This window comes from Phyllostomus discolor, chromosome 3, assembly GCF_004126475.2.
Source record: "Phyllostomus discolor isolate MPI-MPIP mPhyDis1 chromosome 3, mPhyDis1.pri.v3, whole genome shotgun sequence".
In the NCBI taxonomy this organism is placed as follows: domain Eukaryota; kingdom Metazoa; phylum Chordata; class Mammalia; order Chiroptera; family Phyllostomidae; genus Phyllostomus; species Phyllostomus discolor.
The window spans coordinates 210,486,829-210,498,974 of NC_040905.2; the positions used below are offsets into that span (position 1 = coordinate 210,486,829).

Genomic DNA, 12,146 nt, shown 5'->3' on the forward strand with positions numbered 1-12,146 from the left:
ATGTTTCTCTCCCTTTCTTTCTCCCTTCCCCTCCCTATAAATAAATAAATAAATAAATAAATAAATACAATCTTTAAAAGAAGAGAAAGCACCCACTTTCCTTTGAGGGAGACTCCCCCTCCTGAGCGGGAGCCTCCTTGGAGGAACCGACCAGCAAGCTGCCTGCCCCCCCGTCCAGCGCAGTCCCAGACCCCAGCGTGGCCCATCAGACAGTCCCCGCAGGATGAACTTTGAGCGAAGGGCTGGCTGCAGAGGAGGGGGAGCGTGGCGAGAGGCCCTGCAGCCTAAAGACAAGGCTCTTGTGTCCACTGGTAGAGCCCACCCCCTGGAGACTGCTTGGCCAGGACCCTCCAGCGGCTCCTGGAGCCCACAAGCGCCCTGCATGCAGGTTGCCGCAGGCACCCCGGGGTCAGAGGGAGCCCAGCCCCTCCGGGGACGCCCCAACCCGAGGTGCTGGTGCCAGGCTCGTCTCCTGCCCTTCCGGTGAGGCCCCCTTTTGTTTCAGCTGGCACAGGGGCGAGCGAGGATCCCCTGGCCCTCCCTCAGGTTCAGGAAGGAGACCTTAGTGGGGGTGGAAAGGACAGGCAAGCTCCGGAGAGCAGAGCCCGCTCCCCTTTGCCCTTGGGGGACACTGAGCCCTGCTCACCGTGTCCCGGGCCGGGACAGAGGCATGTGGCCAGCTGCCCACTCCTCACCCGAGACCCCACTGACAGCTTCCCCGAGGAAGGTGAGGTTCAAAGGTCGCGTGTGTCCCCAAGCTCACCGGCCAGTGAGGGGTGGTGGGGACCACGGCCCTGCTGTTCGTGGTGGTCGGGCAGCATGGCGGCCACAGGCCCAGGAGCAAGAGCTCCCCTCTCGCTTCCAGGGTGTCGGCGGGAGCCAAGGAGGGGGCGCTTATCCCCAGCCCAGATGGGCTCTGCACCTGTTTCTCATTCACAAACCCACTTGCCCAGCTGCCCCACATCACAGCCGCACCTTCTGCGCTGGGGGAGCCCCGTTTCGAGGCCCATAAATAGCCTTGCAAGGCAGCGGGCTCTCCAGTGCAGCGCATGGAGGTTCTGACTCACAAAAATGAGGAAACTGAGGCTCAGAGGTCGTGTGCCTGACCCCAGGTCCCGCGGCCAGGACTCGTGCTCGGACTCCGGGTTTAGTTTAGGGTTCTTTGCACCAGGGGTCCCCGACCTCTGAGCCTCGGACCAGTGTCGGTCTGGGCCTATTGGGAACCAGGCCACACAGCAGGCAGGAGGCGAGCTTGAACGTGATGCACTTGAGTCTACGCATCTCCTGCACATCGACATCTCTCTCCCCTCTAAAAATAAATTTTGCCCCAGCTGGCATAGCTCAGTGGACTGAGCGGGGGGCTGCGAACCAAAGCATCGCAGGTTCGATTCCCAGTCAGGGCACAGGCCTGGGTTGCAGGCCACGGCCCCCAGCAACCGCACATTGATGTTTCTCTCTCTCTCTCTTTCTCCCTCCCTTCCCTCTCTAAAAATAAATAAATAAAAAATCTTTTTAAAAAGCAAGAAAAAAACATAAGACACAAGAAAAAAATATCCTGGGCAATAAAAAATTATTTTAAAAAATAATAAATAAATTTTTAAAAATCTTTTAAGAAACGGCAATGAAAATACACAGCAATGTACACAACCCCCCCGCCCGACACACACACACACACACACACACACACACACACGGCTGGGGTGGTTCCGCAGGTTTTGGAACCCTTTCTGTGCTGTGTGCGGTGCGCGGACCGTGCGGTGGGAGGCGGTCTCCGGCGAGCTAGAGTCCCCTCCGGCCGTCCAGGACACCGCGGCGCCACGGCCTCGTCCCTCGTTCCGGACACGGAGGTCGCTTCCGTGTTCCCATCGCTGTTTTACCTGCCGCAGGAGTCCCGTCGCTGAGCCCTGACATGTGGGCCGATCTCGGGTGTCGGTGCGGGGTCGTTTCCCAGAACGGAATTACCGCATCAGGGGACACGGCCGTTGGGTGCCCGCCTGCCCTTCGGAGAGGCCGTCCCCCCAGCACCCGCCCGGCAGCCTGCAGGCCCTGCTTCCCGTCCCTCGGCCGATCGGGGTGCTCCCGTGAGCTCTAGTTCTCCCCCGAGTCGGTTCCCGCTTCTCTGGCTGGTAAGGGGCGCCTCTCCTGGGGACGGGAGGTGGCCGTTGCCTTTGTGTTACCTGTTCCGGTTCTCTCCCCAGCCTTCCACGGAGGGCTCATGTTTTTCTTATGAGCCGAGAAATTCCTTCGTAGGTCCAGGAGAGTAACGCTGCCACACGCCTGCACAAAGCATTTCTGTCTTTATAGACCCTTCCCCGTGAGAAGATGGGAGGTCATTTGCCCAAAGCCGCAGGGTGTGTGAGGGCAGTACCCGGGCTGAGCCTTGTGCTCCATGGGGGGCGGGGGTCAGCGGGACCCCTGCTGCTCTCCCCCCCCAACACTGGGCCAGCACCCTCCCTCCCTCACCCCTGACAGCTGACTCTACCCTGGACATACCCCCGTTCCTATGGGACTTAAGAAGGTCTGTCTGAGGAAGTTCTTAAGTCACATAAAATCCCACAAACCCCGGGGGCAGGTGCTGCGTGGGTGGATGTGAACGCTGGGCCTCAGGCTCACTGTGGGGGTCCGGGATGGCTCCACGGAGGTAAGGTTTGAAAGGAGGCTTGAAACATGTCCAAGACAGTGCTGTCCATCGGAAGCACCACCCGAGCCACAGGTGCCGCTTAAAGTTTCAGTGGGCACTTAAAAAATATTAAGAGAAACAGCCCTGGCTGGCGTAGCTCAGTGGATTGAGTGAGGGGCTGCGAACCAGGCATCGCAGGTTCGATTCCCAGTCAGGACACGTGCCTGGGTTGCAGGCCACGGCCCACAGCAACCACACATGGATGTTTCTCTCTCTCTCTCTCTCTTTCTCTCTCTCTAAAAATAAAGAAATAAATCTTAAAAAAATATTAAGAGAAACAAGTGGAATACATTATTAATAATAAAGTTCATCTATATCAAAACCCATCAGTGTAATATATAATCACATATTTTTTAAAGATTTTGTTTATTTATTTATTTCTAGAGAGCGGGGAAGGGAGGGAGAAAGAGAGGGAGAGAAACATCCGTGTGTGGCTGCCTTCCGCACCCCCGACTGGGCACCTGGCCCGCAGCCCAGGCACACGACTCGACCAGGAATCGAACTGGCGATGCCCCGTGGCTCTCAGGCCAGCACTCAACCCACTGAGCCACACCAGCCAGGGCACAATCCTATTTTTTTAAAAAAATATGAATGAGCTCCATTTTATTCTCTCTGCTGTGTACAACCCTTCAAAGCCCGGTGTGCATTCTGTGCGGGCAGCTCACGGGTCACGTCTCAGTGGCCACGTGGGTGCGGGTGCAGCGACTTCCCGCAGGGCCCAGCGGGGCTGGCCGCTGCCCAGAGGGACCGGGAGACGGGGCAGGAAAGGTGGCCTGAGGGGGCCCTCCGCAGGCTTCCCTCTTCCCCGGGTCCGGGTTCGAACAGCCCCTTCTCGGCGAGCCTCTCCTGCCCCGCCCCTGCCCCGCCCCTCCCCTGCCTCAGTTTTATGTTTTCTGACACCCTGCACTTCTGTTTATTGTTGTGTTGCCCTCCCCTGGATAAGCTGTAACCTCCAGGGCAGCCCCCAGGAACCTCCCTGGCTCCCCCAACAGGTGTCTCTGTGCCCGGTCCCCCGGGGCCCTCTCTGTTCCCCTTGTGGAGTTTGTCACCAGTGGGAGGCAGGCGGGGGGGGGGGGGAGGTTTGTGAGCTGCCCAAGGATGAGGACCACCTCGGTCACGGCAGCGCCTGGCACCTGGGCAGTGGGCGGGACATATTCAGGGGCACCTGGGTTCCTGTAGGTCTTCAGTGCTGTCACTGTTCTCCACAGGTGGACATTGCAGACTCCCGGCCTCCCAGGCAGGATGCCCAGGCCGGCCTGGCCGACTCGGAGCCCCTCGCCGTGGGCCCCCCACTGGTGTCCATTCTGAGTCGGTGTCCCCGCAGTTGGGCAGTCCTGTTCCCAAGCGGAGACGGGGTCCCTCCAGCTGTGACCCAGCGCCGGTTCTTGGGGCCCGTGCCCTCCCCATCCTCAACTTCCCTTGTAGAACCAGCGCTGGCTGGACAGTAGGTCCTCCCTCACCAGCCGGCCCCCGGGGCCTGGGGCAAAGCCAGAAGGGAGCCTGCGTGGCGGTGGGGGTGGTGTTTGGGGGTCGAGAACCAATCACGCTCGGCACAGCTCCTCTGTGCTCCCCGGGACCCTGGGGTCTGACGGGAGAGAGAGAGACCCCATCCGCACCTGACCGCGGCCCCATCGGCCCTCTCAAGCCCCGGGCACCGTCCTCCCTCCCTCGTGCTCCAGGCCAGTGGAGGGGCCACGGCAAGCCCCGGGCCTTGCAGGGGCGGGAGACACAACTCCAAACAAGGCGAGCATCCCTGCACCGGTGGGGGGCGCTATTCCAGAGGAGGAGACGGCGGCAGCACAGCAATGAAACAACGTGGTTAGGTCTGCCGTGGCTGCCGAGGAGTAAAACAAAGCTGGGAGTGGGGTAGGGAGAGTCCCAAAGCGCTGACCTGGTAGGCGCGGTGGCCAGGGGTGGCTGGGCAGGCTCCTCCCCTGGCCGGACCTCCCCTAACCCCCAGGCTCTGCGCATCCAGGTGGGGCCGGGCCCGGGCCGGGCCTCAGCTCCCGCCCCACGCCTGCTGCCTGCTCGCGCACACCGCAGCGAGGCCGGAGAAGCAGAGAAGGCGGGTCTGACCCTGGCACCTCCCGCCCGAAATTCCAGAGGCTCGGCTCCTTGGAGCGGGGGTAGGCCTGCCCCCTGGCCCTCCCCGTTCTCTCTGGCCTCTGATCCCACCTGCCCCGACCCTGGAGCTCCCTGCAGGGAGAAGTCTCCCCTGGGCTCAGGCCTCCTTCCCTCCTCCAGGCTTCCTGGGCCTCGATCACCCACCTCCTCCCCCGAGGCTCGGAGGTCACCTTCCCCCAGGCTGTGGTAGGCGCCCCCACCATCATCTCTGACATCCTGAAGAGCAGTGACCGCCCCGCCCCCACCCCCACCCCCGTTCGCCTGTACTGTCCGCTGCTGTGTCCCCAGCGCCCCACTAATCCGTGTCGAATGAATGAATTTCGCCGGGCACACACTTGGCCTCATTCACGTCAGATCTTCTGGGCCGGGCCCGCTCCTTGGGGTGTGTGTTGGGGGTGGGGGGCAGCCCTCCGGAGCGCCCCAGACCGACTCAAGGCGGGTGGAGGGGTGGCCTCCGCTGCGGCCCCGGGGCGCGGAGAGGCAAGGGGAGCCCCTCGCCGCCGCGGCTCTGCGCTCGCGGGGCCGAGGTTCCGCAGGCGCAGGCCCGGTGGGGCGGGTGCGGGGCGGGAGGTGGCGCCCGAAGATGAGTGGCGGCTCCGGGTCCACCCCTGGCGCGCTGGTGCGGGCGGGAGGCGGGAGGCGGGAGGCGGGAGGCGGGGAGCGCAGGGGCGGCGGCGCAGAGAGCGCAGCAGCGAGCATGTGCCGCGGAGCCCAGTAACCAGGGACGACCGGGCAACACCGCGGCCGCGCCGGCGCCCGGCCCAGCGCAGCTCGCGCCGCGGCGCTCAGAGAGGGCGGCGGCCGACGGACGGCTGGGCCTGCCCGGCGGCTGCCCCGCGTCCCGGGCCCCGCGCCGCGCCCAGGGCGGCCCAGGCGCCGCCAGCCGCGCAGCGCAGCGCAGCGCACCGGAGCCCGCGCCCGGGCCGCGCGGGCACGGCGCAGACAAAGGCGCGGCCGGGGCTCGGCCCAGCCCGGCCGCCGGCCTCCGCGCGCCCCGCCCCAGCCGCCCCGGCCCGCGCCCGCCGAGTCGCTCCCTCTGGGCGTCCCGCCGGGGTCCGGCCCGGGGGCGGGGGCCGCGGCCGCCGAGGATGGGGAAATCCAACAGCAAGTTGAAGCCCGAAGTTGTGGAGGAGCTGACCAGGAAAACCTACTGTGAGTGCGCGCCGCGGACCCCCGCCCCTCCCCCCAGCCCCGTCGCCCCCAGCCCCTTCGTCCCGGCTCCGGGCCCGCTTTGCGCGCCGGCGCGCCGCAGCCCTCTCTCGGCCGTCCCCTGCCCTGCCTTTGCCCCGGCCGCTCGGAAGCCCCGGGCTGTGGCCCCAGCCGCACACTTAGCCCTTTTGTTCTAGGGCATCCAGCACCCCACGCCCGGCCGTGTGTCGCCTGTCAGGGTGCGCGGGGCCATCCCCTGGCCGAGACGGAAAGCCCTAACCCACCCGCAGGCCCCTCTCTGCAGCTGTCGGGAAGGGCAGGGGCGTGCGCGGGCCGGGGGCGGTGGTCCCGGCAGGGGGCGCCCGGTTGCGAGGTGGTTCCGGCTGCGGGGAGCCGATGGCACAAGCGTGGCGAGGCGGGTGATTCATGCATCACGATGCCACCGCCGCTGCCGCCGCCGCTGCTGCTGCGAGGTTGGCCTGTCGCCCCCTCCCAGGCCGCGATCCTGTGTGTCGGGCGGCGGCGGCGGCCTGTCAGAGACTCGTGGCAGCGGGGGCGGCCCAGGGTCCCAGGCGCCCTGTTGTATTTACAGGCTGACTTCTTGGCTCCCACATCCGTCTCCTCCCTTCTCCCTCCATAAGCCAAACTGGGGAATGGGTGTATGCAGCCGTGGGTGACCTGGCCGGGCTCATCGTGTAACCCTCTGGGGTCATCCCTAAGAGGAGGGTCTGTTAGTATCAGCCTTCTTTCTCTAGGTACACCCCAGTGTGTCTCCCCACCTCCCAGCGCCACAGCCCCCTGCACCTCCAGGTTCTCCATACCCTGCTTCTCTCCCCCCTGCAGCCTCTTGGGAGATGCTCTGGCAGGCGGGGGGGGGGGCTGAAGCACTGGGTCCTGACCCACCCGTTTTCATTTTGGGGGATGGGACGAGGGACGGCCCGTCCTCTGGCAGGGCCGCTGCCCGTGGGTCTGCCTTGAAGGGAGGCCGTGGCCCTGGCCTTGGGCTGGAATTCGGAGCCCAGTCCAAGCCCCCTGCACCCTCCCTGGGTCAGACAGCCCCGCGAGATGATGGAGGACTGGGAGGCAGGTTCCGCTGGTGCATTGCACAACCCCTGCTCCCCGCCGGCTCTGCGCACACACCCTCCTCCCTGGGTCTTCCGGGCACGTTTGCGGGTCTGTCCAAGCCCAGGCTGCAGCTCCGGGCCCCTCGCCCCCATGTGCTTGGAGCAAAGGGGGCTTTCCTGAGTGGGCGCTGGTCGGCTGAGAGGTCCCGGCCCTTCCCCCGTGGAATGCTGCAGCAAGGAGCTCGTAACCCCGGGGAGCTGCTCCTCAAATGGGGAGGCTCCGAGCGAGGACCAGGGGCTCCTTCCTCGTTGCTCTTATCCTCTATCCAGGGCGGGGGCCTCCCCAGTCTGGCTGCTGTTTTGGGAGGTTTGCTGGGCCTTCCTTCGGGCTCGTCCAGATGCGGCCCACAGCTGTCAGCAGGCGGGCTGGGCTGCAGGGGTACTTCCCGGGCTCCTGTGCCCAGGGAGGCAGAGGGTGCGGTGGGCTTCTCGGGGGAATGTGGGCCTGGGCTGCACTGGGGGCCCCCATCGTGCTGGGGCAGGGGAGCTGCCTGTGAGCCACAGGAAACCAGGCTCTCTGCCTTCTGGGCACGTCACACACCGAGTTCTGCATGGTTAGCACCTCGCGTCCTCCCAGCAGCCCTGGGCGTGGGGAGCGCGGGTGCTGTCCCCTTCTACAGATGGGGAGACCAAGGCTGGGACAGGTGAACGGCCTGCCGGTCGCTAGGTGGTACCAGGACTTGCACGCAGGCCTGTCTCCAAAGTTACACGTCTCAGAGCTCACGCCGAGAAGTCAGGGGGGCTCTTCTTCTGTGCACCCCGTGTGGGTTTCTGCTCTGAGCCCCCTGGGAAGGGGCCTTGGCAAGTCCTTCGGTCCACCCCCCTCTCCCCAGGCCCATCGGCCCGTTCTGGGAGACGTTGCGTCAACAAGACCCTGTTAGGAGCCGGCCTGGGGGTGCTGGGCTGGGCTATTTTTAAAGGCCTTTGGAGACGTGGAACAGTTTCTGTCAGGGAGCGAGTCAGCCGGGTTCCTTTCCTCGCGCCCTTATTAGGGGCGGCGCGGTGGGGCCTGCTTTGCCGCCCGCGTGCCCCTTGCTGGCGCCAGCTCCCTCGGTGCGGGCTCTGGCCGTGCGGCTGTGCTGGCACGGACCAGGTGCACCGGTAGCTGTGGAAGGGGAAGTCCCAGCCCAAAGCGCGGAGGCAGCGTCCAGCTTGTTCTAAGGCCCCCGGTGGGCCTCCTGCTGGTGGGGAGTGGGCCCTCTGCTCCTTGTCAGGGCACTGTGTGTGGGGAGGGGTGGGGGTGGGGGGTCAGGAGGGGAGCGTGCAGGAAGGAGTCCCGAGTGTCAGGACCCCCCGGAGAGCTTGCTCAGCGCCAAGGTGCCCGGGTCAGGTGGCCATCCCAGACTTCCGATCCTTCAGGCCTTGTCCGCACCCAGGAACTCGAGTCCCTGACAGGGGTCCGTCCTGTATCTCTGGGTTCCCGGGAGCCGCAGGGGAAGACCCACAACTGTTTCGGGGGTTCTGGCGGGTAGAAGAAGCGTCCCCTGGGGTCCGAGGCTACAGGGCTGGCTGCAGCGCAGCTCGGGGCCCCGAGGGGAGCCTGGAGGGCATCGCCCGACTCAGTCCTGGCCGCCAGCCTTGGTGGTGAACCCCCCCCCCCCACAAGGAAAGACTGTCCCACTGGTCTGTGTGTGTGAGCGAGCAGAGCACGGTCTAAAAGCTCCGCGGTGTGGCCCTTGCTAGACACACCTGGATTCCGCATGGCCGCAGCCCTGCGCCGTTCGGGCTTTGCACCGTCTTGGAGATTTTTTCCCCCTCTGCAGATGAGATGCTATAAGTGGTCAGTGCCTCGTGCCCCCGTCCTGCCCCCTCCTGGCATGGTTCGCATCCGGGAGCCACAGGAAGGTTCCAGAGAGGTGGGGGTCCCCGCCCAGCCGGGACTCAGAGCAGCAGCAGCCAGTGCGCCTCAAAAACTGCTCCTGTGGGAGTCTGGCCCACTTTCTCCCCACTTGTCGGTGAGACCTCCGTGCCCGGACTGTGGGACAGGCCGGCCCCTCGCTTAACCGAGCCTCGGTTTCCTCATCTGCAGGACGGGCGTGCTCCTGGTGCCCGACCCCTAGGGCACGTGTAAGCGTCCGCAGGGTACAGCCAGCCTCGTGCGAGGCAGGTGGTCGGGGGCTGTCCATAATGCGTGACTTGTCAAGGTTGCGAGGAGGCGTGTCCGTGATTGTCCCCAGCATTGCCGTGTAGACGACACAGTCCAGCTTCCTCCGAACTGGCCTTGGGTGCTTGGTCTTGTGGACGAAGCTCATCTGTCCACCGGGGCGTTGACCCTGGCCCTGGTCTCCGTGTCCGGCGCCCACGGAAAGAAAGCCGGGCTCTTCGGTTTGCCCGAATCTCAGCAGGGTCTTGTTCCTTCCGCCGCGGCTCCCCTCGTCCCCGGCTCTTGCTCATTCTCAGGCCGCCCCGACCCACCTTTCGCTGAGCACCCGCTCTGGGCCGGGCACGGGGATGGAGGCCGACCAGAGAGGTGTCGCGCCTGCCCTCGGGCGGGGAGCGGCCAGGGGGACCGGAAAACCAGCCGGAGGAGCCAAGCCGTCTGCTGCCGCCCGAGCTGCATCTGGTTCCAGGCGTCCGGGCCCTGGGCAGCCTCCCCAAGAGACATAAACCCCCGCCCACCCTCTCTTCCTCATCCTCCCCGCACTGTGCTCATGGTTCTCCTTAGGTCACCTCCTCCTGGTTGCCCTTGGATGGCCCAGGCTCTGCCTTGACCTTGCTCGCCAACCTTGAGTCTCTCTGGCCTCTTTCCTGATGCCCGGAACGGTGTCCGGCACACCCTGCTTGTAGACGCGACAAGCATCGTCCTCAGGTGGTAGCTAAGGCCTCTGCACACCCCCCTGCTGCCCCGGGGACAAGGGGACCCCTGCTGGGGGCGGGAGTTGGGTTGAGAGCGGCCGGGTGTCACTGGCTGAACGCTAGGGTCTCTCGGGCTTTGGGAGGGGTGCCCTGAAGGCCCCTCCCGCAGGATAAGGGATATTCTCTGGTCACCCTCCCCCCCATCACCCCACACCAGCTCGGCTCCACCAGAGGGGGCGAGGCAGAGCCGTGGCTGGAGGCGAGCCTGGCACCCATCTTGGGACAAGCGACGGTGTCGGGGTGTGGAAGGCCTCAGAGCCAGTTTTTTTTTTTAAGGTCTGTTCTGGCCTACTTTCACCCAGCTCGTTGGAGAGGCCGTGAGCCCGGGGTAAGCGGCCCAGGAGGGGCAGGGCCCGGAGGGAGGGCGCATCCCGTGCGCTGGGGCTAAGGCGCGGAAGCCTGCTTCCTGTCTCAGAAGGGTCCCCAGAGCGGCGGCAGGCAGGAGGGGTCGAGGCTGGACCCTGACACTGCACCGGGCGAGAAACATGGAGTCCGTTGTCGGGACAGAACTCAGCGTCCTGGAGAGTGGGGCTGGGTCCCGCTCAGGCTCCGTGACTCCGGGCAGGCCGCTCACCCTCTCTGAGCATGGCTTTGCTCATCCGTGACACCTGGTCCTGTGACTCCGGGGATCCAAATGGGGGGCGTGCTGTGAGGTCCAGGATGTGGGGCAGAAAGGGTGGCCCCAAAGGTGGGGAGGACTGGGGGTGCGTGAGGGTTTAGCGTAGTGCCTGGCTCTCAGGGAACCCTTGAACCTCTCCTGGTGGCAATGGCTTTAGGACGCGAGTCCTCTGTCTCCCAGAGCAGAACGGTCTGGATGGGTGTACGTCCTGGCCCCTCGTTGAGAGAAGCGCAGGCGACCAGAGGGGCAGGGACTCGCTGGGGTCACAAAGCCAACTCACCCTGTCCTGGCTCCTTCCGCCTCCTCCAGCTCCGTGTTAAACTTGACCTGGCTCCTTTCGCCTCCTCTAGCTCCGTGTTAAACTTGACCTGGTTCAAGTCAAGCCCCAGCCCCAGAGAGCTCTGGCACCTCGCATCTCACAGTGCCAGGTAAAAGCACTTTCTCCTGGCCGTGTCCTTGGGGTTGGACCCAGCTTCCTCTGCCCCCAAGGCCAGGCCCAAGCCCCTGTGGGGCAGGTTGTGGGCAGTGGGACATGCAGCCGGCCACCAGGCCTGGACGCACCTGTCAGCCCCCGGCCAAGGGTCCCGTAGGAAGGGATTTGGACATTTTTCGAGATGGGGGACATGGACGGAGGTGGTCGGGACCTGCTGGATTGGGGTTTGGAGGTGGGTTTTGCCTGTCGTCCAGAGAATGGGTTGGAGGAGGGGGTTGTCATCAAGGCCGGGGTTTGGGGTGTCGGTGGGGATGGGGCCCAGGACGGATTTTGAATGAATGTGTTCAGGAGGAAGACAGAACAGGACTTGATACACAGGTTACATTTTCCCGTATACTTGGGATTACATGCTTTTTCTTTTCTACCTTATTGCAACCTGAGGATTGTGAATGTCGGCCTGTGCCATTAACCGTTCTTCTAAAAGTGATTTTTAAGTGGTGCGACATAGGAATGCAACATTTCATTTGATCCCCTGCCATCGGATAGTATGTTGCTTTTATAACATAAACCTCGTTGGGGCCAGAGTCTTTGCACCTATCTCGTCTTAAAGGTAGATTCCCTCAGAGGCTGGGGACATCTTGCAATGCTCCTGATTGAAACATTGTTACTTTGCTCTCCAGAAAGCATGTTCCCACTTACATCGTGGGAGAAAGTGGACCAGCTGCCCGTTTCCCTGCCTCCTTGCCAGCACTGAGTGTCAGTGTTTTGCCTCGCCCTTGCCAACTTCCCGGGGAAGAAAGTCACTGTGTCAACGTTCATTTCCTTGATTACCGCTGCCCGGAATCCTAGAAGCTTCGAGCTGGAGGAGACTGGGGGGGTCACGTGGCCCAAATGGATTACAAATGGATAGATCGAGCACCAGAAAAGTGAAATCTCCCTCCCAAGTCACAGGGCAAATGTGGGGCAGGGACAGATTTAGTGCCTCTCTCCGGCGCCCCCCACTGTGCTTTTGGGGTCCAGGTGGGGGGATGTCTTGCTTTCTTTGTTGACGTTTTTTCTGCTGTGGTTCATCTTGTCCTAAATATCTCTTGCTGTCAGATTTTAAAAAACCCCACAAAAACAGATTGTCCCCTTTACTATGACTGCAGGCTGAAACGCTCT

General features: G+C 63.7%; 1 protein-coding gene across 1 annotated transcript in view; it reads left to right on the forward strand.

The window, feature by feature from the left end:
* Positions 1 to 5,811: 5,811 nt before the first annotated feature.
* Positions 5,812 to 12,146, forward strand: part of NCS1 (neuronal calcium sensor 1) — a 41,787-nt gene continuing 35,452 nt past the window's right edge. The window contains exon 1 of the mRNA XM_028517230.2: positions 5,812 to 5,956. Within this exon, the coding sequence (XP_028373031.1) occupies positions 5,893 to 5,956 (64 nt within the window). The 5' untranslated portion in view covers positions 5,812 to 5,892. The remainder of the gene's footprint in view (positions 5,957 to 12,146) is intronic.